The 13,676-nt window shown below is 46.8% G+C and overlaps 1 protein-coding gene across 1 annotated transcript in view; it reads left to right on the plus strand.

Annotated features, from left to right (window-relative positions):
• LOC126484076 (neuronal acetylcholine receptor subunit alpha-10-like) overlaps nt 1-13,676 on the plus strand; it is a 203,827-nt gene that overhangs the window by 158,269 nt on the left and 31,882 nt on the right. Inside the window, exon 7 of the mRNA XM_050107446.1 lies at nt 8,676-8,831. Coding sequence (XP_049963403.1) covers nt 8,676-8,831 — 156 coding nt within the window. The remainder of the gene's footprint in view (nt 1-8,675; nt 8,832-13,676) is intronic.

Here is a 13,676-nt window from a genome sequence, read left to right on the forward strand (position 1 = left end):
TGTTTAAAGTTGGTCACCGTCAATCTGCTACTCTAAGCGTGCAAGCGGCATTTCTATCGTCTGACCTAACGGCAGAAGATAAACACGTCACGATAAGACCACAAGACATATTGCTGACACTCGCCTACTTCGTTAGAGCAAAAAGTCAAATAATCTGATGTTGTGTGTACCGAATGTCTTACAGTATGCACACCACAATCACCAATTTCAAATAACAACTGACAGCAGAGCTGTGCGGCGGAGCGACCGGGATATAAGGCCGGCACGAACCAAGAAAGGTCCAACGCTGGTAATAAATGACTTCGCATTTACTGCCGCAATTTGGCTAAAAGAGTAGGGGAAAAGATTTTCTGATTTGCCCTCGTATCAATAAACATTAACTTTCGTTACTCATTTAGTCGTGGTGTATGCACTGGTGGCCAAGCTACGTTATGGCTGATGTGACAGTCTGACTTGACTCGCCGAGTGCGAGACAGCTGGATGGCACTGTCAGGCGCCCCAGTGGCTCGGAGGCTACGAGGGCCTCAGTTTGACCCTCGGCTCACCAGGCGGCTTCTGGACTCCGTGTCAAAATGACGATGGAGTGGAGAGGCTTCATGGTGGATGCTTCTCTGTGGAACATGCCGGACTGGTGACTCACCAGTTCGATGACCTGCCTTTCCGGGCAGTCAGTATTTACATGTGCACTGTTGCTGCTGATGAAAATGTCACACACGCCGCTTCAGTATCGCCCCGGGCGTGACAACACCATAGAATCGTCGCTGCCGGGAGGAACGTAACCATGCTAGCTTATGGTGTCTGGAGTACAAGCCGGGGAGCTGAACACTAGAATAGGTAACAAATCTCAACCAGTGAATTAATCTACAGTGGCGTAGAGGACGAGCACGAAGGTAAACACAAGACGAGATCAGCTTGACGCTGCATGAGGCTAAGGCTTGGTAACCAGCTGTTGAAATCGGAACTGGAACGTCCCGACCACGCCCGTCGCTACCAGTAGGTAAACATTTGGCCCAGTGGCACTGCACTATTCTGCAGCAGTACGTTTGCCAGCTCCACTGCATCAATCTCGATGTCTACTGGAGGGGTTAGTAAAGCCGTGTAGAGAAGTGTCCCTCATTACAGTAACTAGCCAGGCTGCAGCGACGTCCAGCTGGTGCGATGGCACAATGGTGTGCCAGCACGCTGCTGCATTGGGGCCTCTTTACAGATGTCGAACGTGCGAGGTGGCGCAGTGGTTAGCACACTGGACTCGCATTCGCGAGGACGACGGTTCAATCCCGCGTCCGGCCATCCTGATTTAAGTTTTCCGTGATATCCCTAAATCGCCCCACGCAAATGCAGGGATGGTTCCTTCCCTAATCCGATGAGACCGATGACCTCGCTGTTTGGTCTCCTCCCAACCCAACAGGTGTCGAGCCCTCTTGCATAGGCCCTTGCTATTATTGTACGAGGTTGTGCAGTGGTCCAGTAGGTAAGTGCCTGATTCAATGGCCTGGATTTTAATTCGTGGTGTTAAATTGTTTTTTTCTCTCAGTAAACGCTTCTTTCATCTCTGGTACCAATTCGTTAATAAGCTTCTTCGCGTTCAAATGCGCTGAGTCACAGGCATTTCACCACAAAATCATCACCATGATGAATGGTAAAAGTGATGTTTTTGGGGTACTGTGCCTCAATCTGTAAAAACGGAACCCTCATGGCGACGCTTTGTTGTCAGCTAGTCAGCCAGTTTGTCTGTATGTCCGTCCGACTATTAAGAACCCTTTTTCTCAGGAACTGGTAGACACACCGAGCTCAAGTTTCTGTCACATATTAAGATCCATGGTGTGTTCGAGGTAGAACCATTTGAAGCTTCTGAATCATTTCAATCAAAAGATACGGCCATTTATGTTAACTATTCAGACACTCGACAACGCACTCATGAAAAGTTAAAATCAACAGTAGAGATCGCAATAATATTTGTTTATTTATCAGTTCCGGCTCCCTTCGTCAAGACTCTTGTGACCTCAAAAGCCGCTCAAGGCACCTGTGTAACAGAGGTAAAAATAAATCTGCATTGCCACTGCACTTCACGAGAGCGCCTTGTGTCTCCAGTCGTGAACACGACAATCTGGTTTATGGTCGCAATATGACGCGGAGAACTGTCCCCACATTATCTCTTTATACCAAGAACACTCGTCACAATGGTAAGCTCCCCAGCAGTGGCTTACATCATATGTGCGTCATTTGACGCTAATTCATTTTCACAAGCCGCAAACTGTAGGTCTTCCCTGTAATGGTTGGCTGCAGTCAACGGCACAAGATGATGATTGATCTTTGCAAGTTATGGTCTACAGGTAATCCGAGAATGACCAACACAACTGAGCACTGAACTGTTGGAGGCGATTGGGAGTGTTATGTTGACACACACAGTACAGAATGTTCTCCACAAGATCAATCTACATTCTAGTCTTCCATAATGAACATTAATCCAAATCATCCAGTACCATTGTGTGCAAAGAGAGTGGGCAAGGGAGTACCTGGAACAGAAACTGGATCAATGGCGTCGGGTTCACTGCACAGTCGGACAAAGTTGCGGGATGGCGACTTCAGACTCCAAACTGACATTCGTTGAAAGCCGGGGGATGGGATTTCCAGCGGCGAGCGCAGAGTCAAGAATTCCTGCGCAACGCCAACATTCTTTACCACCCGGCGCTACCACACAGGACATCAATGGCTGCAGCCTAGGAGTCGATCGCAGCAGGCGAGCAGCAAGCGAGAAATCTGAGGCAGTGGAATACGGTGGCAGCGTAACGGCGGCTGGATCGAACGTATTAGAGTTCAAATGAGGAGCCTCAGGGACTAGCTGGGGTGTCAGGCGATGGCACCAAATGGGCGGCGTCGCCTCGGCGGATCCAATTCGAGACTCGGAACCATCAGAGCTCGCTCACGGCTTGTAGAGCAGCGGTTTCGCATAGTTGATGCTACTCGATGAGGATGTAGCTGCTCGGCTGCACATCCAACCAACGATTGGAGAGGAGACTTGTATGCACAAACTTCATGGAATACTGTGAAACGTCCTCTTAGAAAAATTTATGAATTACTATGCAGGTTAACCCCTTACGTTATTTGAACATACTCAGATATTTCGCTCTTTACTTATTCTGATCAACACTAAACTGACACACAATATTTTTAGCGGAACGCAATCGGACTTCCAATAATCCCTACAAAAGAATGGCCCTGACTAACAATAACCTATACCTTTCATGAATCACTTACAAAAATCTTGGTTACTCGAACTACTGCAATACAGCGAGCGCCACAACTGCCAACTAAATAAAGGATTGTAACTACTGAAGGCACTAATTACTGATAGGCATAGTTAGAAAATGAAAGATTTTGATAGAGAATAAACAATGTATTTACCTTAATAGTGTTCAAAAGTCATAATATATATAGCAGTTCATGACATCCATGTACTGTCTCTGATGGACACACGTCCATATCATCCGCTCTCAAAATTCCGCCATCTCTCTCCCAACATCCACCACTGCTGGCGGCTCACGCTGTTAACAGCCAACTTCCCAACACTACAATGGCGAATATTACTCCAACAATGCAAACCAACCACAGCCTTCACACAGCACAGTCAGTGATTTTCATATAGAGCGCTACATGGCGTTACCAACGTAAAAACCTAAACAGCCTACTTACATATCCCCCATGCTCCCCACAAAAATTTTTTCCAATTGTTTTGGGCAGTGGCCAATACAGATTTGAAAAAAAAAAATCGTAATTACAATAACAATGAAATCAAATGCTCACACTTATTAATCCAATGTTGGTCAAAAACTAAAATTTTCTCACTGTCCATAAAGACAGTCCTGATCATTCATCACAGTAAAATTGCAGTGTTTTTCGTTTTTTTTTTTTTGTTTCAAAGTCTGAGCAGTAAAAGAAAATGCTCACGGAAGTAGTGGAGTTCCATGCAGTCTTGAAGAAGTAGTGTTGTCCTTCCAACGGATAGACAGTGCTGACTCTTGACATGCAGACAGGTAATGGGTCACAACAGAACAAACCCACCGCAGAGTCAGTCGAAGTTTTGAAGAATATTGGTAGGTAGGTCATCACAGAGTAGACCCACTGTAGTCCTGGTAGAGATTACGGTATTGGTGGGCCACCAGAGGTGCAGACCCAGTGCAGTCCTTGTAGAAATAATGGTATTGGTGGACCATCAAAGATGCAGACCCACTGTAGTCCTAGTAGAGACGGCCAGCAGCCATCTGTTGCGACTTTGTAGATGCACAATCACCATCGAAGAGTCTTGCGGAGTATATAGCAAGTCCATAAACCACCACTTGTGCACGCACATACTTTTTGGAATTGTCCTTAGAACCAGCAATGCTGTTAACCAGTCCCTTGCTGAATTATTAACACATGTGCAAACACTAACAGTCCCTTTTTTTTTACTTATTGTGCATATACTATGACCAACAGAAACGTGTGCAGTGAAATGTAACTTAATTTGATGAACTGGTGTCTACATTTCGCTCTTTACTTATTATGATCAACACTAAACTGAAACACAATATTTTTAGCGCAACGCAATCTGACTTTCAATAATCCCTACAAAAGAATGGCCCTGACTAACATTAACCTATACCTTTCACAAATCACTTACCTCACAAAAATCTTCGTTACTCGAACTACTGCAATACAGCGAGTGCCACTACTGCCAACTAAATAAAGAATTGTAACTACTGAAGGCACTAACTACTGGTAGGCATAGTTAGCAAATGAAAGATTTTGATAGAGAACAAATAATGTATTTACCTTAATAATATTCAAAAGTCATAATATATATAGCAGTTCATGACATCCAGTCTTACAAATGTACTGTCTCTGATGGACGCACGTCCAGATCATCCGCTCTCAAAATTCCGCCATCTCTCTCCCCACATCCACCACTGCTGGCGGCTCACCTCCAACTGCGCAACGCTACGCGCTGTTAACAGCCAACTGCCCAACACTACAATGGCGAATATTACTCCAACAATGGAAACCAACCACAGCTTTCACACAGCACAGTCAGTGGTTTTCATATAGAGCGCTACATGACGTTACCAACATAAAAACCTAAACAGGATACTTACAACTGGTGTAGCTGAGCTGGAAGCATAAACATTCGCTGTGGCAGAGGGTGTTATAGTATTGTAAGAGGAGCTTGGTTCCTTTCGTGTAGTCGGCAGTGGAGCTGCTGCTTGTTGGCACAGCGTATAGCAGTCTCATCAACTGGTAGTGTTAGAAAGCCGTACTGCAGAGCACTATGGTGGCATATCGCAATGCTCAGCTGCAGGACTACGTGGTTGCTGGCCCACATACACCATGGTTGTTCATGTTGGCCTGCCGGCAGCTGCTGCCACAACAACACCAATCAATGTGAGATTTATCTGAGGTCTGATTAACAGGCAAAGAAGTACCAATGCACAGCTCAGACACACAATCCTATGGATTCAGAAAGGAGAAATCTCAACCATGTTTTGTGCTATTATCAAGTAATTATGTCAGACGAAAATGCGTAGCTCAGACACGCAGTTCTATGGGTTCAGATATAAGGATTCTCAACTATGTTTTGGGATAGTGTCAGATATCTATGTCGGACGTCAAGGCACAGCACAATAATGCAATCCTTTTGGTTGAGAATGGAGGAAACTAACCATGTTTTGGGCTAGTATCAAATACACTCCTGGAAATTGAAATAAGAACACCGTGAATTCATTGTCCCAAGAAGGGGAAACTTTATTGACACATTCCTGGGGTCAGATACATCACATGATCACACTGACAGAACCACAGGCAGACAGACACAGGCAACAGAGCATGCACAATGTCGGCACTAGTACAGTGTATATCCACCTTTCGCAGCAAAGCAGGCTGCTATTCTCCCATGGAGACGATCGTAGAGATGCTGGATGTAGTCCTGTGGAACGGCTTGCCATGCCATTTCCACCTGGCGCCTCAGTTGGACCAGCGTTCGTGCTGGACGTGCAGACCGCGTGAGACGACGCTTCATCCAGTCCCAAACATGCTCAATGGGGGACAGATCCGGAGATCTTGCTGGCCAGGGTAGTTGACTTACACCTACTAGAGCACGTTGGGTGGCACGGGATACATGCGGACGTGCATTGTCCTGTTGGAACAGCAAGTTCCCTTGCCGGTCTAGGAATGGTAGAACGATGGGTTCGATGACGGTTTGGATGTACCGTGCACTATTCAGTGTCCCCTCGACGATCACCAGTGGTGTACGGCCAGTGTAGGAGATCGCTCCCCACACCATGATGCCAGGTGTTGGCCCTGTGTGCCTCGGTCGTATGCAGTCCTGATTGTGGCGCTCACCTGCACGGCGCCAAACACGCATACGACCATCATTGGCACCAAGGCAGAAGCGACTCTCATCGCTGAAGACGACACGTCTCCATTCGTCCCTCCATTCACGCCTGTCGCGACACCACTGGAGGCGGGCTGCACGATGTTGGGGCGTGAGCGGAAGACGGCCTAACGGTGTGCGGGACCGTAGCCCAGCTTCATGGAGACGGTTGCGAATGGTCCTCGCCGATACCCCAGGAGCAACAGTGTCCCTAATTTGCTGGGAAGTGGCGGTGCGGTCCCCTACGGCACTGCGTAGGATCCTACGGTCTTGGCGTGCATCCGTGCGTCGCTGCGGTCCGGTCCCAGGTCGGCGGGCCCGTGCACCTTCCGCCGACCACTGGCGACAACATCGATGTACTGTGGAGACCTCACGCCCCACGTGTTGAGCAATTCGGCGGTACGTCCACCCGGCCTCCCGCATGCCCACTATACGCCCTCGCTCAAAGTCCGTCAACTGCACATACGGTTCACGTCCACGCTGTCGCGGCATGCTACCAGTGTTAAAGACTGCGATGGAGCTCCGTATGCCACGGCAAACTGGCTGACACTGACGGCGGCGGTGCACAAATGCTGCGCAGCTAGCGCCATTCGACGGCCAACACCGCGGTTCCTGGTGTGTCCGCTGTGCCGTGCGTGTGATCATTGCTTGTACAGCCCTCTCGCAGTGTCCGGAGCAAGTATGGTGGGTCTGACACACCGGTGTCAATGTGTTCTTTTTTCCATTTCCAGGAGTGTATTTATCTAGGGCGGAAATAAGCAACTCAGACACGTAGTCCTACGCTTTCAGAAGGGAGGAATCTCAACCATGGTTTGGGCTAGTATCAAGTATTTACCTCAGATGCCAGTGCACAGCTCAGACATACAATCCTATGGGTTGAGAAGGGAGAAATCTCAATCATGCTTTTTGCAACTACCAAGTACTCATGTCAGACGCCTCTCACTGTAGACGGCTGTGCAATACTGTAAGAGGATCTCCCAACCTATTGTCCATCAAATGGTTGAAATGGCTCTGAACACTATGGGACTTAACTTCTGAGGTCATCAGTCCCCTAGAACTTAGAACTACTTAAACCTAACTAACCTAAGGACATCACACACATCCATGCCCGAGGCAGGATTCGAACCGGCGACTGTAGCGGTCGCGCGGTTCCAGACTGTTATTGTCCATCCCTACAGTCAATACACCAACTATGAGTAGTCGTTCAAGACGAAAATGTATGCACACATTGCGCCCACCTAGTGAACATATTCCTCCAGAAGGCAAAATTCAACCGAATGCAATGATCTGCAGTATATGATGACATGAACCCAATCTAGCATGACTAATACCAGTCGACACTTATAGTACGTCGTCGTACCGTCGTAGGAACCCACCTCTCACACAAGATGACTTCCGGAGGGCCAGTTTCGAACAGGCATCAGCAGCAATGTTTCGACCATCATCTGGATGGCCAAGGAGAATCGAAGTGCTGCACAATACATGGAGTGGAACAAATGGTACAGAACATTACCCAGAAGCAGATTTTGATTTCACAGACGTGTACAGAAGTACACTTTCGAGCAGACTTCTTTTATTTTGATTCTTTTTTGTTTTTATTTCACAGTAAATACTTACTTAAGTTTCATAAGGCTTATTCTTTCATTCCCCGCTCCTCTTGAATGTAATTCCAGACTCGTTTTCAAATATACAACTGGTTAAAAATGTTTTTTTGAGCAGCAATGCCAAGTTTCATCATTACTCAGAATCGAGGCTAAACTGTAAATCCCCTACAAATAATTGGTTAAGTAAGTTTAAAAATCGGAGGAACTCAGAGTAAGCTGCCTCAGGTAGGACAAAGCCTAGGAAAACACCGTGGTACTGAAATCAGATATCGGATTGTCTGCGAGTTACACCTCTACGCTTTTGCTATCTCCATCGTTCTTTTTTTCGGGTGTAAACATATCAGTTAGCCTGTTGCTAATGCATACTTAAGATTGATTCAGTTTTCAAAACAAAGCTACGCATTTCCTGGCCTAACTATTTAAGCACTATCAGTATCTCTCTTCATCACTGCAGTTACCAGTACATCAAATTCTGCTGTGGAGGTATAATCGAGTTGTATGATTGCGTCACAGCTTCCTCGTGTAAGACGTGTGATATCAGGCGACCAGTACCAGCTTCAAGTGCATGCGCAGACCTGGCTTACGTATCATTTCATTTACTACGCTGTGCTTCCTTAGTCTTGGCGCAGTAGGTGGTCAATGTGCTGTCCGGTGCTGTTCTGTAGGTCTGGCACTGCTCACACTGCTGCCATACTTGCTGCCGCCATCCACACCTCAGCGTCCCTTGCTGGCGGCCGCCGGAGTGTTGGCACACCTGTTTATCCTGCAAGTCATCGCCAGCGTCATCTATGGTCCAGCCGGCATCTCTGTGCCGCCTATCGGTGAGTGTTTCACTGCTTCGCAATTGCTGACATCAAAACGTCCTCCGACCCACAGATTCACACGCTTTATACAACACTGGCCATTAAAATTGCTACACCGAGAAGAAATGCAGATGATAAACGGGTATTCGTTGGACAAATATATTATACTAGAACTGAAATGTGATTTCCTTTTCACGCAATTTGGGTGCACAGATCATAAGAAATCAGTACCCAGAACAACCACCTCTGGCCGTAATAACACGCCTGGGCATTGAGTCAAACAGAGCTTGGATGGCGTTTACAGGTACAGCTGCCCATGCAGCTACAATACGATTCCACAGTTCATCGAGAGTAGTGATTGGCGTATTGTGACGAGCCAGCTGCTCGTCCACCATTGACCAGAAGTTTTCAGTTGGTGAGAGATCTGGGGAATGTGCTGGCCAGGGCAGCAGTCGAACATTTTCTGTATCCAGAAATGCCCGTACAGGACCTGCAAGATGCAGTCGTGCATTATCCTGCTGAAATGTAGGGTTTCGCAGGGATCGAATGAAGTTAGAGCCACGGATCGTAACACATCTGAAATGTAACGTCCACTGTTCAAAGTGCCGTCAATGCGAACAAGAGGTGACCGAGACGTGTAACCAATGGCACCCCATACCATCACACAGGGTGATACGCCAGAAATGGTGATGACGAATACACGCTTCCAATGTGCGTTCACCGCGATGTCGCCAAACACGGATGCGACTATCATGATGCTGTGAACAGAACCTAGATTCATCCGAAAAAGTGACGTTTTGCCATTCGTGCACCCAGGTTCGTCGTTGAGTGCACCATCGCAGGCGCTCCTGTCTGTGATGCAGCGTCAAGGGTAACCGCAGCCACGGTCTTCGAGCTGATAGTCCATGCTGCTGCAAACGTCGTCGAACTGTTCGTGCAGATGGTTGTTGTCTTGCAAACGTCCCCATCTGTTGACTCGGGGATCGAGACGTGGCTGCACGATCCGTTACATCCATGCGGATAAGATGCCTGTCATGTCGACTGCTAGCGATACGAGGCCGTTGGGATCCAGCACGGCGTTCCGCATTACCCTCCTGAAACCACAGATTCCATATTCTGCTAACAGTCATTGGATCTCGACCAACGCGAGCAGCAATGTCGCGATACGACAAACCGCAATTGCGATAGGCTACAATCCGACCTTTATCAAAGTCGGAAGCGTGATGGTACGCATTTCTCCTCCTTACACGAGGCATCACAACAACGTTTCACCAGGCAACGCCGGTCAACTGCTGTTTGTATATGAGAAATCGGTTGGATACTTTCCTCATGTCAGCACGTTGTAGGTGTCGCCACCGGCGCCAACCTTGTGTGAATGTTCTGAAAAGCTAATCAGTTGCATATCACAGCATCTTCTTCCTGTCGGTTAAATTTCGCGTTTGTAGCACGTCATCTTCGTGGTGTAGCAATTTTAATGGCTAGTAGTGTATATACAGGGTGATTATAATTAAACTTCCCTATTTACACATTATAACACGGAAACTAATTATCAAACGAATACCAAACTTGGTAGCATTAATGTCTAGATTATGGGGTGCATAATTTCCATGCATCACAGCGCAACCGTCCAGTTCCGACTATGGCCACCACGTGCCGTGATGTCATCGTGATTCATAGTCTCGCATCCTGACCAGTCACAGTGCACTTGCCGGCCGAAGTGGCCGTGCGGTTAAAGGCGCTGCAGTTTGGAACCGCAAGACCGCTACGATCGCAGGTTCGAATCCTGCCTCGGGCATGGATGTTTGTGATGTCCTTAGGTTAGTTAGGTTTAACTAGTTCTAAGTTCGAGGGGACTAATGACCTCAGCAGTTGAGTCCCATAGTGCTCAGAGCCATTTGAACCAACAGTTCACTTGTTGACCTGTCAACATGAGCCTGGACAAAAGGAGCAGGGCATTATTGGTGAAGCTCTATTATCAAAACAACAGTAATGCTGCAGCTGCACTTCGCGAATATTGCCAGCTGAAAGGCTTGCAGCACGGGACGCACAACGGCGTGTTGACTTCACTTCCCACTTTCTCACAAGGACTGAAGTTGACGAGGGCTGGCCCTGAGCCGTCCTATGGACTGACGAAGCTCATTTTTCTCTGATGCGTGAGGTGAACACTCAGAATTGCCGAGTGTGGGGATGTGCACCTCCAGTCACTGTGCATGTAGTTTCCCGCGTGGTGTGCCTTCACGGTTACGTTCATCGTATGTAAAGTACACAAGCGGCAAGACGCAGTCAGTACCTTCGCTGCGCAGTGCCGATGGTACTGTTACCGACGACTGTGCCTCTAAAGCGGAGTTATTGAACGCAGTTTCCCGAAATTCCTTCACCAGGGAAGACGGATGGAATATTCCAGAATTTGAAAAACGAACAGCTGCTAGCATGCGTTTCTTAGAAGTAGATACCTTAGAGGTTGCGAAGCAACTCAGATAGCTTGATACGGGCAAGTCTTCAGGTCCAGATTGTATACCGATGAGGTTCCTTTCAGATTACGCTGATACAATAGCTCCCTACTTAGCAATCATATACAACCGCTCGCTCACCAATAGATCTGTACCTACAGATTGGAAAATTGCGCAGGTCGCACCAGTGTACGAGAAAAGGTAGTAGGAGTAATCCATTGAACTACAGACCTATATCATTGACGTCGGTTTGCAGTAGGGTTTTGGAGCATATACTGTATTCAAACATTATGAATCACCTCGAAGGGAACGATCTATTGATACGCAATCAGCATGGTTTCAGAAAACATCGTTCTTGTGCAACGCAGCTAGCTCTTTATTCGCACGAAGTAATGGCCGCTATCGACAGGGGATCTCAACTTGATTCCGTATTTCTATTTTCCGGAAAGCTTTTGACACCGTTCCTCACAAGCGACTTCTAATCAAGGTGCGGGCCTATGGGGTATCGTCTCAGTTGTGCGACTGGAGTCGTGATTTCCTGTCAGGAAGGTCGCGGTTCGTAGTAATAGACAGCAAATCATCGAGTAAAACTGAAGTGATAACACGTGTTCCCCAGGGAAGCGTCCTGGGACCTCTGCTGTTCCTGATCTATATAAATGACCTGGGTGACAATCTGAGCAGTTCTCTTAGGTTGTTCGCAGATGATGCTGTAATTTACCGTCTAGTAAGGTCATCCGAAGACCAGTATCAGTTGCAAAGCGATTTAGAAAAGATTGCTGTATGGTGTGGCAGGTGGCAGTTGACGCTAAATAACGAAACGTGTGAGGTGATCCACACGAATTCCAAAAGAAATCCGTTGGAATTCGATTACTCGATAAATAATAGAATTCTCAAGGCTGTCAATTCAACTAAGTACCTGGGTGTTACAATTACGAACAACTTCAGTTGGAAAGACCACATAGATAATATTGTGGGGAAGGCGAGCCAAAGGTTGCGTTTCATTGGCAGGACACTTAGAAGATGCAACAAGTCCACTAAAGAGACAGCTTACACTACACTCGTTCGTCCTCTGTTAGAATATTGCTGCGCGGTGTGGGATCCTTACCAGGTGGGATTGACGGAGGACATCGAAAGGGTGCAAAAAAGGGCAGCTCGTTTTGTATTATCACGTAATAGGGGAGAGAGTGTGGCAGATATGATACGAGAGTTGGGATGGAGGTCATTAAAGCAAAGACATTTTTCGTCGCGGCGAGATCTATTTACATTTCAGACACCAACTTTCTCTTCCGAATGCGAAAATATTTTGTTGAGCCCAACCTACATAGGTAGGAATGATCATCAAAATAAAATAAGAGAAATCAGAGCTAGAACAGAAAGGTTTAGGTGTTCGTTTTTCCCGCGCGCTGTTCGGGAGTGGAATGGTAGACAGATAGTATGATTGTGGTTCGGTTAACCCTCTGCCAAGCACTTAAATGTTAATTGCAGAGTAATCATGTAGATGTAGATGTAGATGTAGATCATTGGCCTATTCTATTTTGAGCAGGTTTGTCACTTAGGGACCAAAGACATGCAGTGTGACTGGCCAGCGGTACTGCGATACGCTTCTCTAGCATGTCCTACCCACCCTACAGGCGAGAGTCGCATTGAATTAAACAGTTCTCACGCAAGATGATGTCCCACCGCACATCTTTCGTGAAGGTCACCTGCTTCTCCGAAACACATTTGGAAACGATCGAATTATCAGCCGGTCGTTTCCAATCGCTTGGTTGGGACGATCACCTGATGTCACTCCCTATGATTTGTGGCTGTGGGGCTACCTAAAGGACAGGGTTTACCAGGGGAACTTGTTGATCGGCTGATCTGAAGAGCAGCATATCAAGAGAGGTTGTCAGCATACCCATAGACATGCTTCGTCCTACTGTGCAGAATGCAATCCTGCGCTTTCAGACTCTTCTGGACACTGATGGCCGCCATATTAAGCCCCTTATGTAGCAGTAATGGTACCGGTATGTAATGGTATGATTTACCGTAGCAGGACATTAATAGTGTTCCAATTAAACACATTTGCATTATTTCTCTTCCCCATGTCCTTGACATTAATGCTACCAAGTTTGGTCCTCATACTGTAATTAATTTCCGTGTTACAACGTATTAAACAGGGAATATTCAATTATAACCTCCTGGCATATATATATATATATATATATATATATATATATATATATATATATATACTCCTGGAAATTGAAATAAGAACACCGTGAATTCATTGTCCCAGGAAGGGGAAACTTTATTGACACATTCCTGGGGTCAGATACATCACATGATCACACTGACAGAACCACAGGCACATAGGCACAGGCAACAGAGCATGCACAATGTCGGCACTAGTACAGTGTATATCCACCTTTCG

Source organism: Schistocerca serialis, chromosome 6 (assembly GCF_023864345.2).
Source record: "Schistocerca serialis cubense isolate TAMUIC-IGC-003099 chromosome 6, iqSchSeri2.2, whole genome shotgun sequence".
NCBI lineage: Eukaryota > Metazoa > Arthropoda > Insecta > Orthoptera > Acrididae > Schistocerca > Schistocerca serialis.